This window comes from Tachyglossus aculeatus, chromosome 9, assembly GCF_015852505.1.
Source record: "Tachyglossus aculeatus isolate mTacAcu1 chromosome 9, mTacAcu1.pri, whole genome shotgun sequence".
NCBI lineage: Eukaryota > Metazoa > Chordata > Mammalia > Monotremata > Tachyglossidae > Tachyglossus > Tachyglossus aculeatus.
This window is the reverse complement of record NC_052074.1, coordinates 56,758,105-56,782,804: the sequence shown is the minus strand read 5'-3', so window position 1 is coordinate 56,782,804 and position 24,700 is coordinate 56,758,105. Positions and strand designations below refer to the sequence as shown.

At 41.1% G+C, this 24,700-nt stretch overlaps 2 protein-coding genes and 1 long non-coding RNA gene across 5 annotated transcripts in view; 1 reads left to right on the top strand and 2 right to left on the bottom strand.

The window, feature by feature from the left end:
* Positions 1-19,541, top strand: part of GPR155 (G protein-coupled receptor 155) — a 34,599-nt gene extending 15,058 nt beyond the window's left edge. Inside the window, exons 7-15 of one of the 2 annotated variants that reach the window (XM_038751901.1) lie at positions 2,563-2,647; positions 2,728-2,818; positions 3,994-4,207; positions 6,213-6,317; positions 10,326-10,462; positions 11,277-11,372; positions 13,698-13,762; positions 15,820-15,957; positions 18,291-19,541. In XM_038751901.1, coding sequence (XP_038607829.1) covers positions 2,563-2,647; positions 2,728-2,818; positions 3,994-4,207; positions 6,213-6,317; positions 10,326-10,462; positions 11,277-11,372; positions 13,698-13,762; positions 15,820-15,957; positions 18,291-18,603 — 1,244 coding nt within the window. In that variant the 3' untranslated portion in view covers positions 18,604-19,541. Of the gene's footprint in view, positions 1-2,562; positions 2,648-2,727; positions 2,819-3,993; positions 4,223-6,212; positions 6,318-10,325; positions 10,463-11,276; positions 11,373-13,697; positions 13,763-15,819; positions 15,958-18,290 lie in introns of both variants that reach the window. The other variant, XM_038751903.1, reaches the window with a different exon arrangement.
* LOC119932591 lies at positions 4,203-18,295 on the bottom strand. Its single transcript, XR_005452349.1, has 5 exons — positions 16,752-18,295; positions 11,624-11,709; positions 8,784-8,930; positions 8,388-8,573; positions 4,203-5,060 (listed from the first exon to the last, which is right to left on the bottom strand). It is a non-coding gene; the product is annotated as an uncharacterized LOC119932591 (long non-coding RNA).
* Positions 19,542-19,783: 242 nt separating the features above from the next.
* The window catches only part of SCRN3 (secernin 3), a 24,433-nt gene continuing 19,516 nt past the window's right edge, over positions 19,784-24,700 (bottom strand). For both annotated transcript variants that reach the window (XM_038751906.1, XM_038751907.1), the window contains 3 exons: positions 22,705-22,867; positions 21,536-21,716; positions 19,784-20,852 (listed from right to left, as the gene is read on the bottom strand). In XM_038751906.1, the coding sequence (XP_038607834.1) occupies positions 20,679-20,852; positions 21,536-21,716; positions 22,705-22,867 (518 nt within the window). In that variant the 3' untranslated portion in view covers positions 19,784-20,678. The remainder of the gene's footprint in view (positions 20,853-21,535; positions 21,717-22,704; positions 22,868-24,700) is intronic.

The following is a 24,700-nucleotide window of genomic DNA, read 5'->3' as shown; positions in this document are numbered from 1 at the left end:
CAAGTGCTTAATTAATGCCATCATCATCCTCATGGCCTGGATTCTAATCCCGACATCACCACTAACTGCTCTGTGACCTTGGGCAAGTCCCATAACTTCTCTGGGCCTCAGTCCCCTCATCTGCAAAATGGGAATTCAATCCCTGTTCTCCCTCCTACTTAGACCCATGTGGGACTTGATGACATTGTATCTACCCCAGCACTTAGTACCGTGCTTGGGGTAAGCACTTAAAAAATGCCCCAATGTGTTCATCACCATCATCATCAATCATATTTATTGAGCGCTTACTATGTGCAGAGCACTGTACTAAGCGCTTGGGAAGTACAAATTGGAAGTGTAGGAAGTGTTCCTACACTTGTGTGTACCTACACATGTATCCCCCTTTTCTCCTACTTGTGAACTCCATTAGTGTTGTTCTCCTCTGCTTGTCTGGTGACCCTTGAGATTAGGGATCATGTCTGCTGCACCCTAGTATCCTATACCCATAGTGTAGTGTGCAGATCATACTGATCATATATACCTGTATATATATATATTTACCTGTATATATGTTTGTACATATTTATTATTCTATTTATTTATTTTACTTGTACATATCTATTCTATTTATTTTATTTTGTTAATATGTTTCGTTTTGTTCTGTGTCTCCCCTTTCTAGACTGTGAGCCCACTGTTGGGTAGGGATTGTCTCTATATGTTACCAACTTGTACTTCCCAAGCGCTTAGTACAGTGCTGTGCACACAGGAAGTGCTCAAATACGATTGATTGATCATACTGATCTGCACACTGTAGATGCTTAGTAATTACTATTGACTGATTTTAAATTCAACTGCTTTCATTCTTGGGGAAGGGAGAAAGACATCTTGTATTGCACATTTATGTGAAAAGGCAAATTGGATTATTTTTCTAACTTGCACATATTTATCGTAAAGTTATCTAAAGTTCTGTAAAGTTTTGTGATGAGGGCCACATGGGCTTCAAATTCATAGGAGGTACGTGTACGACTAACCAAGATTTATGAAGAAAGTGATAGATAGCTGGCCTTTCCTCTCAGCCGGTTCTGTCATGTACAGCACCCTGTTTTCAAAAGAGAGTTTCTAGCCCCTTTTCCCTTCCCATTTTATTTGTTAAAGCCCAGAAGCTTCTCCCACTGTTTGCCACAGGCTGATCTCACCCCATGGAAGACTTTACCCAATTTCTAGTCTTTAATTTTCCCATTTTCAGCTTCATCCCATTTACTCCTAGTCTCAGTTGGGTCATTCAGTTGCTCTTCAGTGTTTGTTCCCTGTAAGTACTAGACATGGTTATGGCAGTTTCCTTGAGGGCAGGTTAATTGAATACAAATGGCATTAAAGTGTTTCCTTGCTGTGCCGTGCTGTGATTTGGGTTACTTGTTCCATGAACCCATTTTCTTAAAAGGCCCTCCTGCAAGTGAACTCCTGCTCCATACAGGAGCCTTCTACAAACGTGCCAGAACTTTCTGAGTACTCTGAGTTTTCTCTCCTAGATTTCCCCAGGCTGATCGGAAGTGGGACTTTGGAAAAAGCACATATTAAATAAAAGCTTAATCAAGCAATCAGTGGTATTTATTGAGCACTTACTATGTGCATATAATAATAATAATGGTGTTTTTTAAGCGCTTACTATGTGCAAAGCACTGTTCTAAGCGCTGGGGGATACAAGGTGATCAGGTTGTCCCACGAGGGGCTCACAGTCTTAATCCCCATTTTACAGATGAGGAAACTGAGGCACAGAGAAGTGAAGTGACTTGCCCAAAGTCACGCAGCTGACAAGTGGCGGAGCTGGGCATATCACTGTTCTTACTGCTTGGGAGAATGCAATACAAAAGAAATTTAGCAGACCCAGTTCCCTGCCCATAGTGAGATCGTCAGGGAGGGAATATATGGGTAACAATGAAGTTTTTAGCTTTTGATGATTACCAACTGTTTTAGAAGGTTGGTGAAGTAAAATTTAAGATAAACATTACTTTGTTCCTTCCCAGTTCTCCTATGGCATAATGGTTTTGTTCTTGCAAGACCTCCATTCAAAGGTTCAACAACCTTTTATGCAAAAGAGCCAAACAAAACTTTTGAGCAGTTGGTACACAAAGAGAACAGTGATAAGGTTTTAACACCCTCACATAAGCTAACTTCCTTGGGCTTCTCTATCTTAAGCAAATACCGATCTATAGCTCCCTCCTAACTCCTCCAAAGACGGTAGATAGAAAACAACTCGATCTGGCCGAGAGACCTTCATCATCAATCGTATTTTGAAAGCAGAATTCAGAAATCAGAAAGCCAACCTCTAGGTAAGTGACAGTTCAGAGGCTCTGTCGGGCCATGGCAGCTTCCACCACTTAATCCATCATTTCTGTTTTAAATGGGTTGCTGACAGAAATGAGTCAGGAAGCAGAGGGCAGAGGAGGATCTTTAATAGGAATGAACAAATGCCCTGCAGATGAATCACTCTGTTGCACTAGAAAGGGATTTCAAAGTCATAATTGCTACATAGATGAACCCTTTAGTTTCATTAAAGGGAAAACTCTTGTTTTAATATCTCAGGACTCCTATCAATTTCTCTGTTTCTGTTGAAGAAGAGGGAGGCGGTACAGATTCCTGTCGGGTTCATCATCATCTCTGGTTGGGGGTAAGTTAGTAGTTTTCGGTTTGTTTGCTTGTTTTCATCCACTAAATTGCTATTTAGACACTCTCTACTTGATGTTACAGCATTCCCGCTCTCCTAGTGGGCGTTCTTTTAATAGTTGGGGAGCACAATGGAGACAGCATCGACTCAGCCTTTTTTTATGGGAAACATCAGGTAAGCGTGATTTCATGGAAATTCTGCTTTTAGGGAAGCCCTTCCATTCTACATTTTTCAGCCCGTTTGAATAGATGGACATACCCAAGCTAGAGAAATGGATCGTGGAAATCACATTTATTTAGATTTTGAATTCTGTGCTTCTGTCAACAAGCCCATTAGGCTAGCCACCATACTTGGTCCATCCTAGTTAAGCCCCCAAACATGCATTACCCTGCATTTTTATAACGAATTTTCATCTCAGAATTTTATTGCTTCACCCCTTATATTAAGTTTCTTCCCAGCTGGCTGAGGGACAATATGCAGAGAGAAAAGAGGAGTGGGTCCGTTGATATGTAAGATGTCATCCAACTGAAATTTTACTATTCAGCTCCCTATTAGTTTAGCATGTCTAATAGTTTTTTTTAATTCTGGGGGAGAGAAATATGCTCAATTAGAGAAGAGGCTGAGTGGGAGAATTGAAAGAGGGTGGATAGATTGATAATTTTTAGGGACAAGCAAAAGCAGGAATGGAGGGTGCCCACTAAGATGAAAGATTATTGTAAAAACGTGCAGTAAGCAGTGAATGGGAGGGAAGTTGAGTGAATGGTTAGATCTGAAGAACAAAGAACTGCTTAGAATAATAATAATAATAATAATAATGATAGCACTTATTAAGTGCTTACTCTGTGCAAAGCACTGTTCTAAGTGCTGGGGAGGTTACTGGGGACTCACAGTCATTAATCCCCATTTTACAGATGAGGGAACTGAGGCAGAGAAGTTAAGTGACTTGCCCAAAGTCACACAGCCGACAGTTGGCGGAGCTGAGATTCGAACCCATGACCTCCGACTCCAAAGCCCGGGCTCTTTCCAGTGAGCCACGCTGAGAATGGGTCAGGATGTGTGAAAAAGAAAAAGACATTACCAAATTCTAAATGGTTTGCCAGTGTCTCAGAAGTTATGTTCATTAATATTCAAGGTTTATTGAACCCATCAGAAAATGCAACAGGAAAACAGAATGAGATATTGTTGTCTACCTCATCAGTGATATAATATTGAGAACCTTTTACACCATGGATGATCTTGTTCACATTATGTTCTCCCATTTTGTGCTCCTTCCTATACCACCTTGAGCTTACTAAAATATGGAAGTGGAAAGAATGTGCTCTCATTTTTTGTTTTTTTAACTTGAACAGATGATCACCACAGCAGTCACCTTATCGTGCAGCATATTGATATCAGGCGTCTCTCTTATGTGCATGAACCGGAGTGGCCCGGAAGGGAATTACGAAGGATTGGACCACCATTCCGAGACCACCAAAGTAGAAGAAAATGCTGCTGTTGCCATTGAAGAGAATCAGGCGCCAACAGATGAGCCAGAGGGTTTTGCAAATTCTGCTGCACGAAGAAGTACGGCTCTTCACCGTGAGGAAACAGTCTAATGCTTGTTTTGGCTCCAGGTCACAGGAGTTCTGGGTCCTTGGGCAATGAATGACCAGCTTCTTCCAAGAATAGTAATTCTAATACTATTCATGTGCAGAAATTTCAGACCTGTAAGCTTTGGAGCCCCCAAACTCACTGTGACTTTAGGGGAGCATTCGAGAGTTTGTGGTTTAGGGGATGGATAGTATCACTAACCATTAGTTAATTTCGGTGGTATTTATTGAGTGCTCACTGTGTGCGGAGCAAGCGCTTGGTACACTTGTACAGTTCAGTACAGTTGGTAGGCATTATTCCTGCCCTCAAAGACCTTACAAGGCAGCTATGAAAAGCACATGCTGTTAAAGAACAAAAGAAGGGACTTGAAAAGAATGCTAGATGAATTTTCAGACATTGTTAACCCCTCTCCTTTTTTCTTCTTCCCTTACCCTAAAAATCCCATTTAAAGCACTTGCACGTCAACTAACAGATTTTATTCCCATGAAATCCCTGTAAAGTAAGAAAAGGCAAGTAGTATACCCCCATTTTAGGTACCATGAAGCTGAGCCCAGAGAGATTAAGCGACTTGCCTGAGGTGACACAGAGAAGCTGAGTGGCAGAGCTCTGCCTCACTTCCAGAGCTATGCTCTTTCCCCTGGACTCTGTGGCCTTAGCCAGATGCAGGTTTTTTAATGCAAATATGTAACTCCAGATTGCAGCAGTTTCAAATCCTTGAGGCCCCTTCTGTGCTTAGCCGTATTGTAAAGAAATGTATTCTCTCTGGCTCTCAACAGATATTCATTTACTTTCTTCTACATTTTGGATTTGATCTTCTTTTAGAGCTCTGTGGGATTTAAAAAATTTTAATTTTTCATTCATTACAATTCACGGCTGTGATTTCAGGTGTTTGACAGAGGCATTCAGAATTGACGTAGTAATGTGTGTAGTTTTCTTTTGTGGTGGGCCTCAAGACATCTCACCCATCAAGGTAGGTTTAGTCCAAGGGGGTTTTTTTGGATTAGTAACACCAACCCTAGAGCTAATACCTAATATTATATTATTTTGTTAATGATTTGCATCTAGCTTTACTTCTATTTATTGTGATGACCTGTCCACATGTCCTGTCCACCTGTCCACATGTTTTGTCGTCTGTCTCCCCCTTCTAGACTGTGAGCCCGTTGTTGGGTAGGGACCTTCTCTATATGTTGCCGACTTGTACTTCCCAAGCGCTTAGTACAGTGCTCTGCACACAGTAAGCGCTCAATAAATATGATTGATGATGACTCTGTTGAGACAGTCTTAGAAGTTTGGATCCCTAGTGCTCTGAACACCATTCTTGGGACAAGAAGAAACATTTGGATATATTAGAGGGTGCATCTCTAGGCCAGAAAGTTTTTCCAGTTTTTATTTGGAACAAATAAGATTTTGTAAGGGATACATAGGTTTCTATTGTTTCTTTTCTTTAAAATGTCTTCTCCAGATTAGATTGTTGTTTTGAATGAATGTATAAGAAGCTTTAAAGCTGTTGAAATGTGTGGGGTTTTTTTGTTTGTTTTGGGGGTTTTTTGGTTTGGTTTTTTTTTGCTTTTTTTTTTAAATCAATCGGAGTTGCAGCCTTGGACTGCTTCTAAAATTGTGGTTATTGGCCTTTGGAAACTTGTGGCCAGAACCAGAGAGCAGTGATCAGTTCTTTGTTGATTTGGGTCATTGGGTATCATGAGCTTAGGTACAGTCAGCTTTGGGAGTTGATAATAGGATAGGGAACATAGGTTTTTTTGTGGAATTCTAGAATTTTGCCAGTATTTCTGCATGTTATAGTTCAGCTGTTACTGTAAAACCAGCTGGACAGAAACATATCAGATACACAGTTATTATTCAGAATTCATATTTTATCTAGTCTGGGGTGAAGATTTTTGCACATTGAATAATTGCCATTAAACCTTGGACTTTTTTTGCAAGTGGTAGGACCCTGACCTTGCCCTTTGTATCTCCCCAGGTTGCTGCTCCTGTTCTGTGGGAAGCAGTGGATTGTGCTGTTCAGCAGCAGAACCGGTAGCAAGTGCAAGCACGGTCGAGCCTGTGACTCCTTCCTTTGAGACAGGTAAATTAGCCATGTTCCGTAGAAGTAAGACAGACACTTTAGTTGAGCATTATTTCTTTCATGTGCTACAGCAGTGTGCTAGTGCTTAGTACAGTGCTCTGCACACAGTAAGCACTCAATAAATACAATTGAATGAATGAGTGAACAAAAAAGGCCCCTCAGGGACTGAATGAAGGAACGTGTCAACCAAAGTGTCCAGTAGACATACGTTCGATGAATTCTGTTCACAGTATGCATCATGGGTGGGACATGGGAATTATTTTGGATTCTCCCACTCTGTGTATTTCCAGAAATGAGAGAATTGGGATGAGAGCTAATTTAGGAACTGTGCTGCTCAAATGAAAATGATAAAGTAAATGGGTCCTTCCCTGGATATCCGGGACCTGGGATAGTGATTCTTTTTGGGTAACATATATACTGCTAGGTGTTACAAAATAGTAAATGACTCTCATTGTCGTGTAAGGGTATTCTGAATCTTTGTCTATAAATGCTTGGAAATGACTAGCACCAGATACAGTAGTTTCATTTATAGGCTGGTTGCTGATTTCTGTTTCCTGTACCATAAGGCTGTGATTCTGGTTTCACTCTTCAAATAAGTATTTTGTTGGATTAATAGCTCCTAACTTTATCTTTGACTGGGCATGATTTCATAGGCTTATCAATTCATTCATTCAATCGTATTTATTGAGCGCTTACTGTGTGCAGAGCACTGTACTAAGCGCTTGGGAAGTACAAGTCGGCAACATACAGAGACGGTCCCTACCCAACAACAGGCTTACAGTCTAGAACGGGGAGACAGACAACAAAACAAAACATGTGGACAGGTGTCAAATCATCAGAATAAACAGAAGTAAAGCTAGATGCACATCATTCTCCTTCCCTTCCCCACTGCACCTGTATATATGTATATATGTTTGTACATATTTGTTACTCTATTTATTTTACTTGTACATATCTATTCTATTTATTTTATTTTGTTAGTATGTTTGATTTTGTTCTCTGTCTCCCCCTTTTAGACTGTGAGCCCACTGTTGGGTAGGGACTGTCTCTATATGTTGCCAACTTGTACTTCCCAAGCGCTTAGTACAGTGCTTTGCACACAGTAAGTGCTCAATAAATACGATTGATGATGATCATCATCATCATTAACAAAAGAAATAGAATAGTAAACATGTACAAAACAGCATTATGATGTTCACAGTCTCAATTCAGCCATTTGTAAAGTGGATAAAATCCCCATTATCAGTTCAAGCCACAGCTTGTGATGGGCTCTGAGACCTAAGAGGGATTGTAAATGTCTAAGATTCTCAGCATAACACCTTTACCCTCAATCAACATACTCAAGTCCTCTTTCAGATGTGAGGGAGAAACACTATTGGAAAACAGAATATCTGGCCTCAGTTGAAATGCTGACTGACAGGTTGTAGTCTCTTACCAAATACTGCCAAGTTGCCAAGTTTCTCCGGTCACGTGAGTTGAGCTCTTCAGCAAATGATTCCCTGGCATAGAGAGTAAGACTGACTCTTAGAGTCAAACCCTGGACCCCTAATTCTGAGTGTTTCCTCCGAATCAGGAGTGCCAAGGGTGACTTGGTGAAGTGTGACAAATAAGTCAGTTGGTTCTGGCTCTACTGATTTTATACAATGTTGGTGAGGTTGGAGCCGCCCATCAGGAATGGCAGGTGAGCCTCAGTCCTAAGAACCTGCACAGAGGTATTGAAGGTAGTGCTTTCGCCTTGCACTTCTCACCAATCAATCAATCAATCGTATTTATTGAGCGCTTACTGTGTGCAGAGCACTGTACTAAGCGCTTGGGAAGTACAAGTTGGCAACATATAGAGACAGTCCCTACCCAACAGTGGGCTCACAGTCTAGAAGGGGGAGACAGAGAACAAAACCAAACATACTAACAAAATAAAATAAATAGAATGGATATGTACAAGTAAGATAGAGTAATAAATATGTACACACATATATACCAGTCTCTCGTCCCTGCTAGTCATCTTCCCACTGAGTCATAGAGTACAAGCAAGTAGATGGGCAGGGGTGCAGCGCCCTGCAAAGTACTTACGTGGCCTTTGCCCATGTTCATCAGCTACAGGGAGAATCGGAATTAGAACTCGAGCCTCCTGAAGTCTAGAGAAGAATTCTTTCCAGTGGTCCAGCAGTAATTCCTACTACTTTTATAAAATGATGGAAGGTCAGGTTGAATTTCTTGCTGCCATCTACTGGTGTATACTGAGGGTTGAACTTCCAACTAGAATTTGACATAGGTCAAAAAACAAATTTTTGGGTTATTGTGACCTGCTTTCTTCTCTGCAAGGATCCTTTATGGCACAGAACCAAACCTCAGAGGCCTTTCCCCCTGCCCCAAGCCCCCCACCCCCTGGCAGGTCTCTACAGCATCTTCACTTTTCCCTGTCTAAATGACTAAAGAATCCCGGCCCCAGAACAATCCTGAATTCACCTGGTCCATTCCTTTAGTTTCAGGACTTGCTTCTTCTCTTCATTCTGTCTTCATTAGTCACACCTTCTGCCCCCAGGTGAGTGGAAGAGGGACCCTGTGCTTTATGCACCATGTCTTAAATGGAACTGTGGGAATAAGGGTTCCAGTCTGTGAAGAAAGAATGTAATCCAGCCAAGCACGTCAGTTGCACAGTGGCAGTGTGGGGTGCAATGGGAGAATGTATTGAAGCTGTTTATTTAAGCCTGCGCCTGGCTTTTATCCCTCTGCTGGCAATAACGTTGGGCCCCATTGGGCCCTCTCCTGAAAAATAGCCAAGTAGGATTAAACATTTCGTGTCAGATCAATAGCCCACTTCACAGCAGCTTTGTAGAGTTCAGAAATTCCACTTAGTTTGAGGGCAGTAACTTCTGAAAAGAAACTCCTGCCAATTATATATGGTGTTGATCCACAGATTGTATTACTATATGCTGGAACGGAACTTGTGTTAAAGTTTTATTCCAGCATAAAGTGAAGATGAACGTCACCCAAGTGCTTCACCCAAGCAGCAGCTGTTCCACTCAACCGAGGCCAGATATTCTGTTTTCCAGTAGTGTTTCTCCCTCACATCTGAAAGAGGACTTGAGTGTGTTGATTGAGGGTAAAGGTGTTATGCTGAGAGTCTTAGACATTTACAATCCCCCTTAGGTCTCAGAGCCCATCACAAATGGTGGCTTGAACTGATAATGGGGATTTTTATCCACTTTACAAACGGCTAAATTGAGACTGTGAACATCATAATGTTGTTTTGTACATATTTACTATTCTATTTATTTTGTTAATGATGTGGATCTAGCTTTACTTCTGTTTACTCTGATGATTTGACACCTGTCCGCATGTTTTGTTTTGTTGTCTGTCTCCCAATTCTAGACTGTGAGCCCGTTGTTGGGTAGGGACCGTCTCTATATGTTGCCAATTTGTACTTCCCAAGCGCTTAGTACAGTGCTCTGCACACAGCGCTCAGTAAATACGATTGACTGAAATGAATAATGTCATCTGGCAGACATGTGAGATATGTTAATGTTCAGGCTGTGTGGCTGTAGAATGCCACTGCCCTGAGTGGGTAGTGCAGTTGGGACTGTTCTGTTTCTTTGATTTTGATGTAATTTTTTAAAAGCATTTTTATTTAGTAACTGATTTTTGAAATAAAATAAATGTTCAGTGCAGGCCTACATATTTTTCTTCCCATAGCCATTAATTCACCCTCCTTCTTAAGATGCCTTTGAAAGATTCCTTATTAGGGAACATAATATTGAAACTTTCCTGCTGCCTATTTTGGAAGGCGGGTACGTTTCCAAACCCAAGATCTGGGCAGCAGTGCAAAGCCACTGCCCTCTATCAACCTGAAGGCTGAATTCTACACTCGCCAGAATACGGGAGGAAAAAAGGCCTGATAGTCATAGCTGCCTCTGTGCACGTGAGTTTCCAGAGGAAGTCATCAAGAACTTTAAATCCGCTGAAATAAAAAGTCCTGATTACAGATTGCTGTGCTTTCATGTTTTCCAGCTGATCACTGCGTGAGTCGGTGCAACTCTCAGAGCTGCATCTTAGCCCAGGAGGAAGAGCAGTTTCTACAGAGCGGAGATAAACAACTGGCCAGACACGTCGTGCTGTGCTTACTCCTCGTCGTCGGCCTGTTTGCTGTAACTGTGATTTCTAATTTTGTGTTGGGATAATTTCCTCTTAAAACATCCAGCAGGAGTGTGATGTTAGTCATCTGGGGAAACCTAATTGCTGCCTTTGGGGGTGGGGGAGGCAAAGCAGGCTTGGAGCCTTCAGTCTTAAATTAGCACTGCCCGAGCTGCAAGAAAAGAAGAATCAGTAGGTCTCAAACACTGATGTGCAGGTGTGGCTAGCTGCTTCTCTTGATTGGGATCATTGCTTCACTTGGTGTGCTGAGCCTGTGGAATCTGGAATTTGTCCAGAAAGAACAAATAAAGTAGTCGGTGGTTTACATCTAGCCTTCCTGGAAGATTGTAATAATATAGATACCTTTTTGGGGTGGCTTAGATGCCAAAGGCAGGGAAATGAATTGGCTAATTTAGAGGACCCTTTGGACATCTTCTTCCTATTACAGGATGGGAACACCAGGCCGCACCATTTTACCTATTCTGTTCTTGGGGGAAACCAAAAAAAAAAAGTCAGGACCTCTGCCAACCTGCTGTTTCATGGTCTGATTACATCATTCATTATGTGATGTTAATTTTTAACTAGGCTGTAGCTCTGAATGGTGACCTGCACTAGGGCTTTGGCCAGTGTGGTTCATATCTTGCTGCTTCTGAGCAGATCAAATTAGGCACATTTATGACAGGTTCAAAACTATTGGAAAAAATATTTTTCTGTGCTTTTGCCTTTGTCGTCCACTTTTTCTTGCATTACTTACGTGTCTCAATTTAGTGTACTGTTGAGGACAGAAATGACTGACTCATTTTACTGTGATTTTTTTTTAATTTACAGAACCTTTCCAGTTGTTTGTGGTGGCTGTTCAACCAGGAACCTGGAAGACTTTATGTTGAGTTACAGTTTTTTTGTGCAGTGTTTAACTTTGGCCAGGTATTATTTAACAAGGACTTTATGAGAGTACTGTATGTTTGTTTGCTTAGCCCATGGGTGTACATGACAGCTGCTATTTGAGTGTTAATTTGTCACCAGACTACAGGCCTGGTACTTGCAATCATCTTAGGCCAGAAATAAAGAAATTGCCTCTCAGTTGACTTTGGCCAGAATAGAGAATGAAGCAGAGGTGGGGGAATCCTAAGATCGACCTTCCTTCACAATGGTGATGGTATTTATTAAGTACTTACTATGTGCCAAGTATTGTGTACAGTTCTGGGGTTGAGCCATGGTGATCAGATTGGACACATTCTCTGCCACACACAGGTTCAGCGGTCTAAAAGGGAGGGAGCATAGGCATTTTACCCATTGTACATATGAGGAAACTGAGGCTAGAGAAGTTAAGTGACTCGTCCAAGGTCAGACAGCAGGCAGGTAGCAAAGTGGAACTGGAATTCAGTCTCCAGTCTTGTGTTCGCTGCCTAAATCCTCCCATGCATTTCTGAGTATCAACAGGTGTTGTCTTGGAAATAGAGATCTGTAAGTGTGTTTCTAATGTGCAAAAAACTGGGTGTCTGCAATTGCTTCCCCTCCCATCATGGTATCTCATATCTGTTAACTGACCCACTTGTGTTAATGAGAATTGTGGACTAACTCTGTGAGCTTTAGATGGTTCTGGAATGTCTGTGCCTAAGGTAAAAAAAAACAAAGCATTGGTGAAACTATAATAATTGCAACCTGTGACATTGCCCTTTAGGCTTATTTAAGCTTTCACCACCCTACATTTGATAGGTCATTTCAGAAATTGTCCAGTTCATTGAGGAGGGAAAAAAAAAATTAGAATTTCCTTTCTACTGTTCTCCTTTTGCTAGGAGTCAGAGAATCCCCTAGTGCTATTTTCAAGGGAACTATGGTGATGGCTGCAAGTCATGAAATTGTTTTGAGACCAGAGCTAGTATTATCATTAAGGCACACCTTGTCTGTGGCTTTAATTCAGACACAACCTACTATATAAATATATGGAAGTATTTTAAAAAGGACTCGTGTAGAAAAGTTACGGTGACTTATGGCTAAAAGAGGCTGAGAAGAACTAAGCTAATTCCTGCAGTGGAATTCCTCATGTGCTTGCATTTAAAATGAGAAGAAATTTCTAACCCATGGCCTTTGCAGTGTCTTATCTCCTATACTGCAATATCTTATTTTCCTATTTAAAAAAGGACTCGTGTAGAAAAGTTATGGTGACTTATGGCTAGAAGAGGTTGAGAAGAACTAAGCTAATTCCTGCAGTGGAATTCCTCATGTGCTTGCATTTAAAATGAGAAGAAATTTCTAACCCATGGCCTTTGCAGTGTCTTATCTCCTATACTGCAATATCTTATTTTCCTACTTAAAAAAGGACTCGTGTAGAAAAGTTATGGTGACTTATGGCTAAAAGAGGTTGAGAAGAACTAAGCTAATTCCTGCAGTGGAATTCCTCATGTGCTTGCATTTAAAATGAGAAGAAATTTCTAACCCATGGCCTTTGCAGTGTCTTACTTCCTATACTGCAATATCTTATTTTTCTATACTACCTTTTCTGGGTTTTTTTTTTTGCATAGGGGCTCATAGTTGTGTTAAATCGATTTCTTCTATCTTAATACGAAGATCAGTTGAAAGTTGTGGTGGTAGAGTAGTAAGGATAAGCATCTCCTGGTTACATATGCAGAATGTCATGGTTAGAAGTAGAGGTGGGGAGGGTAGGTGCAAAGGCTTTGGAGACTGAGGAGGGATGCTAATTTACAGCTAAATGTCTTCCCTTAGACAGAGGTGGGGCAAGTCTCCAAGTTAAGGGCAGTGTACACCATGTTGTAGCCCCATCTGCACCAAAAAACTCTTCCTCCGTGCTGCTTGAGAAAGTGGCACACAGTAGTAGTCAGTAACCTTCCCTTTGTCCCCATTTTCCAGTCCTCACATATGCCCCCCAACCTCATCATCCAGAGCATTATTTGAGGCTTTACAGTGCCAAAACACTGGGGACTAGTATGACAGAAATAAGCAGTGCTTGCCTTTATGGCCCTCAGAACTATTGGTGAATCCTCTAGAAAAGTGGTCTCACCCTTCAAATGTCTGCGGCCTCCCTGCATAATCATAAGGGTGAGAAGTCAAAACAGCACAGGGTCAATCTGCCTCAGGATTTGGGAAGTTAGAGTGACAGCCTTTTGGTTTCCACTGCAGTATTGTTCTGAGCATTAACTGTCTTAGCGCAAGCACTAAATTCCGTGACTTTGCTCGAAAAATGGCTTTAATTTTATTCCTGAATTTGTTTGTTTATCATTTTCTTTCCAGGGTTTTATTTCCTTTGGAATCTTTGGATTAGATAAACATTTAATCATCCTGCCGTTCAAAAGAAGGTAAATTCAGTCTTTGAAAACATGTATTTTGTCAGCATTCATGGTAAGGTTATTCCCCCAAAATATCATTTTAAACCTTTATATACTGAAGGAGCATTGATCATTATGGAAATTACACCATCTGCTAACTTACATATTTCTAGTAAATAATTGCTGAGAAAGTGCTGGGGTAGCCATTATAAATACAGCATGTAATGTAGATTTGGGTAAGAGCTGCTACTGAATACAAAGAGTACATTTTAGAGATGCGTATGTGGTAGAAAGCCAGAAGTCTGTGGTACTTTTTTGTCAGAAGTTTCCACCTTCCCCCAAGATAGGTACTACATCAGATCCTAAATGACAGGTGGGCCTCAGGTCAGATTTAGTTCTAAAATAGCTCATCTACTCCCCTTTCTAATTTCAATTCTTGATTTTAGTTGGTCATTTTGGTACCTCTGTTCATGTTGACTTTGATCCCCTGAAGAACTGAACCACATGCCAGTAAGGGCAAAAGGGTAATATGTTTCCCAGGTCTTGGGAAAGTAGCACTCCCTCATTGTCCTCAATTAATGAATTAAGTCATTTATTAAGCAGTTCATTCATTCATTCAATCATTTATTGAGCGCTGTGTGCAGAGCATTGTACTAAGCGCTTGGGACGTACAAGTTGGCAACATATAGAGACGGTCCCTACCCAACAGCGGGCTCACAGTCTTGAAGGGGGAGACAGACAACAAAACAAGTCATCAGAACAAACAGAATTAAAGCTATATGCATGTCATCGACAAAATAAATAGAATAGTAGATATGTACAAGTAAAATATTGAGTAATAAATCTGTACAAGCATATATACAGGTAGATCTCAGTCACAGTTCCTGTCTCACAGCCTATTTCCTCCCCATTTTCCTTGCTTGAGATCACACAGCAGGCCAGCGGCAGATCAGGGACTCCAAACTGGATCTCCTCCTGACCCTCTAGACTGTGAGTCCGTTGTTGGGTAGGGACCGTCTCTATATGTTGCCGACTTGTACTTCCCAAGCGCTTAGTACAATGCTCTGCACACAGTAAGCGCTCAATAAATACAATTGAATGAATGAGTGAATTCTGAGCCCTTTCCACCAGGCCACTTGTAAGGTCCCATCTTTAGCAGTTCTCCCTTTGCTACAAAATGATCCCAAATGCACTTCGTAGGCTTCAGAAATGCTAGAGGGTGGTTGTTTTAGCATTCAAGAACTATATTTTGTCTATCTGTTGAAACTGTTTATCTTGATGAGATGAAATCATCAGTAGCTCTGATGTTAGGATGCAGTCATGATGAAGTGGTACCAAAGTCAGCATGCCCAGAACCATAAAACAGTTGGGTTTTGGGGGGTTTTTTTTAATGGTATTCGTTAAGACTTATGTGCCAGACACCGTTTTAAGTGTTGGAGCAGATATAAGCTACTAACGTTGGACAAAGTCCAGATCTCATATGGGACTTACAGTATTGATCCCTATTTTCCAGATGAGGTAATGGAGCCACAGAGAAGTGACTTGCCTAAGTCACACAGCAGACAAGTGATGGAGTGGGGAGTAGAACCCAGGTCCTTTTGACTCCCAGGCAGCCTCTATCCAGTAGACCACACTGCTTCTCACAATTCTGGAGTCTGGCTCTTTATAGATTATGAATTTGTAAAGTTGGCAGAAGCCCCACTACCCTTAATTCTTCTTGCAAAATCTTGCCTTAAGGAAAAACCCCACTTAGGTACTCATGTGTTTTTGACACAGTGTACATGCACACAAATTGTTTCTTCTGATACTTGGACGTGCTCGTGTTGTTATATGTCCCCTAATTCCCTAACAACATTCTAGCAAAAGATGCTATTTGGCAACAAAAACCCCCACATATTTCGGTTATCTCATTTTATGCATTTGGTCAGAAATATGACCTTACCTAAAGGCTATCTTTGTGAATATTATGTGTGAGTGTAGTATGGTAGATGTTGTTGATAGTTATTCTTTGGGGGGAGAATTTTCCTCTGAATTGTGTTTTCCGGCTTTCCTTATAAACAGTCTCTTGTTCAACTGTATTGTTTCAGACTTGAATTTTTCTGGAATAATAGAGATGCAGCAGAACACAGAGACTCCCCAGTTCCAGAAGAAATTAGGATGACTTGTCAACAGTTTGTTCATTATCATCGCGATCTCTGTGTCCGAAGTATTGTCAAGGAAAGGAGGTGGGTAAAATGTCAGCAGAGATTTCTTGTGGCAGTTTGGAGAGCTGTGTCTGCTCTGGTGGATATTGGTCCCAGGCCAAAAATTTCTATGGAATAATAATTGTGGTATTTAAATGCTATGAGCCAAGCACTGGGATACACACAAGGTAATCAGGTTGTACCCAGAACTTGACCCAGAGTCTAAGTAAAAGGGAAAACAGGTATTGACTCTCCATTTTACAGATGAGGAAACTGAGGTACAGAAGCTGTGACCTACGTATTCATGGTCAACAGTGGGCATGGGGTAGCATACATGCAGCTTCTCACATGAAGTCTAAATGATCCAAAAATTTGGGGACAGGTGTTTTTTTCCCCTACTTTAACAGAGCCTTAAGAGTCATACCCATGGCCAATTTGATTTGGATGCTAAAATCAGATGTACAATTCCTGGTGTCTCATAAAAAATATTTACTGCTAGGTGGAGACTTCATCATTCTAACGAACCAAAACATTTTAGAATATTAATACCTCTCAGAACTTTGACATCACTTTTAGAAATGATTATGCATGCACTAATTTCTGCTTCTTATAGTATCTATTGCTGGGATAGATACAAGGTTATCTGGTTGAGCACAGCTACTGCCTCACCTGGGGCTAACAGTGTGGGAGAGAGTAGGCTTTAATCCCCCTTTTACAGATGAGGAAACTGAGGCACCGACAAGTTAAATGACTTGCCCAAGGTCATAGAGTGGCAGAGCTGGGATTAGAACCCAGGTCTTCCGACTCTGTGCAGGCCAGGCTGCTTTACATCTTACCTTTCTTACTGAAGTGAGTTACTCTGCTGCTGATTTTTATCTAACCCCAAATCTTCAATCTGGGATAGCACAGTGATTTCCACAGAGAACAATTATGCTTAATCCCTCTGATATAATTTCCAGTGGAATGCTAGCTGGAGGTCAGGCAGGGTACTGTCATGCAGATACTGTGGCTATTGTGAAAGGAAAAAAGCAGATTGTACTTAAGGTTGGAGTCTGACCCCGGGTAATCTCTAAATCAGTTACAAATGTTATCCTATGGGTTCAGCAACCTGTGGAGCCCGCTTCAACAGTCAAGGGCTTGTTCCCCTGACCTCACTGAGGCAGGGAAGACTTGGTGGATTCTTCTCTCCCTTCAAGCCCAGAAGAGCATTAACTTGGAGACTTGCAGGGAGGAGAATGGCCTAGCAGCTCCAGGTGGCAGAAGCACTGCAGCTAGGTTGGCCAGTGATTCCAGTCTGCCTTATCCCCTTTCTGGGCCATACAGCCTCAAGCCAACAAAGGTCAGTTTTTTGTCGGTACGAAAGAGCTGCTTGTAGTCAGGTGTTCCAGCCGGGATCTCTAAGAGCCCTGAAACCCAGAATTTAGAGGTTGAGTCTAATCACTGCCTTGCTCTTGATGGGTCAGACTCCAGTACATTTGGAATTGTGTTTCAAGTTTTCCACGAAGCTGCACAGATACCAATTATACAAGAAAAGATGCGGTAGGGCCCCACTGTTCCCTTGAAGCAAAGCCCTAGTCCGTGTTTGCTTCCTTTTCAAATTATAATCTAGATGTATGTTATCCTCGGTTTTCATTTGTGATTAAATGTGCTCCACGAACCCTCATCATTGGCTCCCCTTCATTTTTCTCTCATTTTGCTTTGATCTTGAACCAGTATTTCCTGCTAAGTGCTATACTAGTTGTTCTTTGATGCATTCATTGCAATGCATCATGTGTGTATTAAAATTTAAATCATTCAATTGGCTCTAATGGATTTGTCTAAGTCAACCTTGTTTGTTTGCTTAGACTTCTGGAACCCTGTGGTTGGAAGAAGAGATTTAAAGTTAGAAATATGTATTCTAGAAGGCACATATCTCCCTTGTTTTCATTGTAGTAGTCCAGATTTCATTTTACTGGAAGGAGGGAGGTGACAATTAAGGTCCCCCCAGTGCAGATTAAATGCAATTTCATTGTATTGCTGAGAATTTATAAAATTTTAATGGACATTTAAATTGCAAAATTTACCATACTGCAGTTCAAGCAGCAGGCTTTCCGTGGCACATTTGAAGACTATCCCTAAGAGAGACTGCATGTTGATGTAGTTTAAACATTCCTTTTGCTGTTTATTCTTAGTCACACATCGTTCTTATTTTTCTCCCTGTGATGCAAGTAAGCAAACCCTTAAGATACATGCCTGCATTTCTTTTCTTCTGTCATACTTTTTAACTCCCATGCTGTCTTTCCTTGTTTCCCCACCTTCCCTCACCTGCCCCCTACCATGCAGTGCTGGTGCCAGATTTACAGAACCTTTGGGTGAATCATTCCTTTGACATACAGGTGTGGTGCCAAGACCTCTGCTGGGACCTTCTGTGGCTGTGATCTGGTGAACTGGCTCATTGAAGTCGGCCTTGCCTCGGACCGGGGGGAAGCCGTGATCTACGGAGACAGGCTAGTGCAAGGGGGAGTCGTCCAGCACATTACTAATGAATTTGAATTTCGAGATGATTACTTGTTCTACCGCTTTCTGCAAAAGAGCCCGGCCCCAAGCCCGAGGGCTGCTGACTGTAGCACGTCCTCCCAGACCAGGAGGATAGAAATTGAGCCTTCATCCCCCTCCTCACCTCTCCACTCTCCGGCCATCAAGACCTAAAACAGACAAAGGAGTCTGATGGATTTTGAAGGACATTCAAGACTAAGTTTATATGGTACTGTACTAATTACTAACTAGGTCAGTGTTGTTGGGTTTGTTTTTTTTTAAATCATTGATTTGTTCAGTTGTTTTTAATTATGTGATTGCAAAGGGAACCCAAGAAACCCATTGGTCTGAAGTATCTAGTTGGACAGTTGATGTACAACTGGGAGTGAATGGATTTTATGGATCCGTAATATGGATTTGTGCACTATGCTCCACTCAGTGGGGAAAAACTGACAGTCTGCAGCTATTTTCGCTCACTATCACTTAAATGTTGAGAGGAATTGTTTTGATTTAGGGTTCTCCTCTTTTTAATTTGTAAATCAGTGAGAGGAAGAAGCATGTATTTCAGACAGTGTAAACTCAAAAGAATTAGCCCTGCCCTCACTTATTTAGCACATCTGAACCACTTATTTACCTTCTGAAGTAGAGTGGATATTCCATTTTCCTGCCCTCTGAAGATCGACAAGAGTCACGGCAAGGTACTGTAAGACTAATGGCTAATTTTATTATTTCCTTTATGACAGTCTTGTCTTAATGTTCGAGTCTAAGTGACATCTGTATTAACAATGCTCAGGAGTTGGTTGTTTTTAGGGTGAGAAACAAACTGCTATTCCAGTTACAATTCATTTACAGTAATAATTGAAATGCTTTACCACATGCATGCAAGAATCTCATATTTAAGCTTGTATTTTGCTTTTGTACAGATCTTAGTGCATGTGGTTCATTATATGCAAAAAGGGAAACAAACAACTTGCAACTTTTTCTGCAGAAAGCTGTGGATCCTGGCAACCCATGGCTTCAGAGCACTTTTGTTATGACAACAGGTTTTTGAAATTAGTATGGATAGACTAATGGAGCGAATCTTACTTTCTCAATAAAGCCATAGTATTTTACCTTGTGTTGCTGAAGCGTTGTGCTTGCCTTTGGCTGTGATATTATGCAGTTAATAAGGTAACTACAGCAGTATCTCTCCTCGTACTACTTAGAGGGATGGTACCTGGTTCTCAGGAGGATGAACTAGGAGTAGGGTTCCATAACACTGACCCCTGCTTCCTTCCAAATCGGTTTCTACTGGATCCTTTCTGGAGTAAAAATGGACTAAAGCACAGACTGCAAACCATACATGTTTCTTGTAGATTTTTGTAACAAAATTAGATTTTAATTTTCCTAGCTGAAAGTTATACAGTATGTCTCATCTGAACAGTCTTAAATATAATTTTACACAGTCTTTCAGCCCTAAGTGCTGTGGATAGGTTATTTTTTCCCAAATAACATGACTAAATTATTTGTACATACTAATCATAACATGCAAGTTCCACAAAGAAAATGACAGTGAAGCATCTCTCTACCTACCACTGAACAAAGAAATTTGAACTGAAAGAGCTACTCAGGTACACAGTCACCTTGTATCATGTCTCTTCCTTCGTCACCAAAAATGAATTGGGAAGAAAGTCATACTCCCCGCCTGGCAGTGATCCTTACACCAAGAACTGAAAAGGTTGTTACAAATTTATTATTCCAAAAATAAAAAAAAAATAATAATAATCCTGGAGCATAATGCTCAGGGCTTAATTTAAGAATGTCTTAAGTCAGGTAATTTAAAAATCAACTTAAAAGGGCTGCCTTAAACTGCAGTGACTCACTGAAAGAGTTTAGCATAGGCATAAAAAGAGAGTTTACTTAATGAAATTGTATTACAAATGAGAGACTACTAAATTTTTCAATTAGAAAAAGGTACTTAAAATATCTAGTTATTGTACCATGACCCATTCAAAAAATAATCATATTGATGATCATGTGTGTATATCTCCATAATGTATTTATATTGTCTGTCCCTGTAGAAAGTAAGCTCCTTGTGGACAGGAAACATATCTAACATCTCAATAAATACCACTGATGGATTGTTCCAATTTTAAACAAAAAGCCAATGGGGAAACCTACATTAAATCTCACTCATGCAAATTTTCCCATTTTGTGAAAAAGCTTAACATGCTCTGGACTCTGCCTGTAAGAATTCTGACCAGGGTACACTACTCAAACTCTCCACTTGATTTATACATTTCTATTTCCTTGTGCACACAGTGAGAAAACAGATTCTTAGCTTGGTCACCAGGAAGAGGTTTGTGTTGAAGAACTAATTCCATCTCTTTGAGCTTCTCCTTCTCCAGGTTCCGCTGCTCTTCCAGGATCTTTCTGCCTTTCTCCTAAAGTAGCAGTTGTAAACATAAAAATATTATGCCAACGTCGTAAAACAGTCTTCACTATCTATCCCCGCCTTTCCTTCAAGCTTCTCAGATGTTTCTTTTTGCTAGTGAGGAAGTGCACTGAAGTGTCACTCAGGTAGAACAGTGCTCCCCTGGTGCAGTAAAGCAAAAGCTACAGGGGACTTGGGCTGTCTGTGCCTTTGACCCCATCCCCTCTCTAATGGCTCCTTCCTTCTGCTAAAAAGCCTCCTCTCCATCCCCTAGGCCCTTCCAGCTGTTGCCCAGTTTAGATTGTGCTATAATTATGTTCAAGCTTTGAGGGCAGCTTGTAGTCAAAACATGCTACAAAATCCTGTTGAAGGTGGCAAAGGAATTGCAAAAAAGAGGAGAAACTACACCTGACCTTTTTGCACCACAGTAAGGGGTGATCCTGGGTGGAGAAAGGAGCACTGCTTCCTCTCTTCTGGTGCTGGAAAAGTCTGCTCCTGCAGAGCCGGCTCCACCTGTACGCCCTTAGCCCCTAATTACGCTGATGGGAAGGTTACAATCCTCCTTTGTGGTGGACAGCCACAGAGCTCCTCCCCCAAATACCCAATGAGAAAGTACAACAGAGGCATAAAACAGGACCCCATCCAACAGGGAGCTTAGTCTTACAGGGGAAAACAGACAGTTTATCTCCATACCTTTTGTGTTTCTATTACCGTTACGGCACGTTCATGGTTTTGGTAGAGCTGGTGTCTTCTATCTGGTTTAGACTGAAAACGTGGCTTCTTTTTCACTGGATCATCGGGGCCAAATGTTGGTGAGCTACTTCCTCGCAACTGAGTAATATTTGGCACAAAAATGAAAGGCTTGAAAACAGACCTGCAAATCAAAAATCAATCAATCAACTGTAGTTACTGAGCGCTTACTGTGTGCAGAGCACTGTACTAAGCACTTGGGAAGTACAAGTTGGCAACATATAGAGACGGTCCCTACCCAACAGTGGGCTCACAGTGTCTAAAAGGCGGAGAGAGCACAAACATACTAATAAAATAAAATAAATAGAATAGATATGTACAAGTAAAATAAATAGAGTAATAAATATGTACAAACATAGATACATATATACAGGTGCTGTGGGGAAGGGAAGGAGGTAAGATGGGAGGGGGGACAAGGGGGAGAGGAAGGAAAGGGGCTCAGTCTGGGAAGGCCTCCTGGAGGAGGTGAGCTCTCAGCAGGGCCTTGAAGGGGGGAAGAGAGCTAGTTTGGCGGACGGGCAGAGGGAGGGCATTCCAGGCCAGGGGAAGGACGTGGGCTGGGGGTCGATGGCGGGACAGGCGAGAAAAATCTGAGTTCACATCTATTTATTTTATCTCCATTTTCCCCAACCGCTTCCTCTAGAAAGTTTCTAACCAATAAAGCTGTTTTAATTACCCTATATGATTAAATCCCTTGGAAGCCATTCTTCCCTTGCACTGAGAACAAAACATTCGTTAATAGGGAGGGTTAAACTTGCCCCAAAGGAAAAGCATAAAACTGTAATTTAGAATCACATTCTTCATACAGGGTCTCTGTTTACCACTCATACTAAAAACTGGAATGCAATTAGCCTAGGTAATAATAATAATTACTATTATTATTATGGTATTTGTTAAGCACTTAAGGTGTGCCAAGCACTGCTCTAAGCACCGAGGTAGATACAGGGTAGTCAGGTTGTCCCACATGGGGCTCACATTTTTAATCCCCCTTTTACAGATGAGGTCACAGGCAACAGAGAAGTTAAGTGACTTGCCCACAGCAGACAAGTGGCAGAGCCAGGATTAGAAACCATGTCCAAGTTCATTTGTTAAAGAGTGTAGTATAACCTCACCTGTCAGGATCAGGAGTCCCTGTGAAGAAATGAATACAAGGGAGGGTAGGGTCCTGAGGTAATATGGACACCATGCTTCCAGTGGTAAGAAATCCTCCCTCCATATTAATGCCGCTTTCTTTATCTCGAAGAATCTTCATCATTGTTTCAGAAGTGATAGCTCCTGTTAAACAAAAGAAATTGAATTTATCTGAGTGCAAAGCACTAAGTACAACAGAAGCAAAATACCTGTTACAGCCTACCAGAGAAGGCAGACCAAAATTACTTACAAATAATGAGAGCATAAACAAGGATATTACATTGTACCAATATATCAGGATGAAATAGTTGAATAAATAACTGAGTATACAAAGAAATGCATTCATACAGAAATGTCAATGATAGGAATACTACATAGGTGCTGACAGTGGCTGTTGGGTTTGCTTTAGGAAGTTTTAATTCCATTTTGGAAGTCAGAAATTTTTGTAGTTTAAAACACTAAGATTTATTTCTGTCTTGATTCTTCACTATCACATTTTCTTAAGTTCAACTTATCCAAATAGAAGCTATATCAAAAGCCTGCTAATCTACTGAGATATAGTTTCACCCAATCCCACATTAGGATGCTTTTGTTAACACAGAAAACCTTCTTCAGTAATACCATTTGCCCCCAATGGAACAGTGCTAAATTACCTACATCAGACTTATCGAGCTTCTAACAGAGAATACATGAGAACAGATGGTCAAAAGTGGCACTCAAACCAAGCTCTGGGTCCCCCCCTGCACACCCCTACCCCCCCAAAAAAATAGATACATGAGAATTTAAGAATGCATAAAATCCTGCTGTCCAGGGCAATTCGGTGGCATGAAAAAGGCATCTCAGTTTTGGCAGAATTAAAGAAAGCTCTTCTGACACTCTGAAGAAATAGTTCTGCCAGGACTTAAGAGCACATGTATTATAAACATGAATTTTCTTTACTTTAGGCTTTTGCAAGAACACAATTCCTGCATTATAAGAAAATTGGTGTATTTAAAGTAGCAATGAATATAAAAACAACATGGTTATTTTCAAAACCTGGCTTTTAGGGTATCTAAACAATGAGAGAATGTTGCAATTAAGTGTCTCAACTGATATTACAAATATTCTTTGCCTTCCAAAATGAGAAGTTAAAATAACAATTAGCTATTCCTAAAATTTCTCCAGAGTACATTATGGAATTTTGATAAAGGGTGAATTTTACCTACTAAATATACATGAAGCAGACATCCAAATTATCAGTTAATGGAGTTTGAATAAAAACCACACTCATGGACGTCTAGTTGGAAATGCTTCAATTACACTAGACTGGCGACTCATCCTGACTTAATAAAATAATTGAAGTGGCCTACTATGGAAAAATCTGTGGTATCTTACCACATTATTGTCAGATTTGTTAAATTTTCTAAATACGGCAGTAAATGCATCAATGATATTAGAGTGCTTACTGTGTGCACTGTACTAAGCACTTGGAACAGAGATGATAGACATATTGCCTGCCTCCAACTTTACAGTCTTGGAGAGATTGTACATATTTGGGGAAACAGGCACAGAGAGGTTAAGTACCTTGCCCAAAGTCACAAAGCAAGTAACTGGCAAAACTGGGATTAGAACCCAGGTCCTTTGACTCCCCAGGTCCATGCCATTTCCACTAGGTTGTTATTCAGACACAGATTATCAAGATTATCGAGAGGCCTAAGTGGTTTAAACTTAGGTTTCAGTCAGTGCTGCAGGCACTGACTAACCAACCCACCAGGGCACGAGGAAAATCCTAGCGGATGGTGCCTGGATGGGCCCATATGGACCACATCCCTCAGGCTCTGCACGGCTCACAGAAGCTCCTTTTGCTGCCCTCCATTTTCTGCTCCTCAAATCCTGCTTCCAGGTAAGAATCCCCAGCCCTGCCCAAGGGGAGGAGAGGGAAAAGTTATTCCTCTTCCCCACTTCGTGCTTCCTCTGACCATAGTCCTGGAGGGCCCA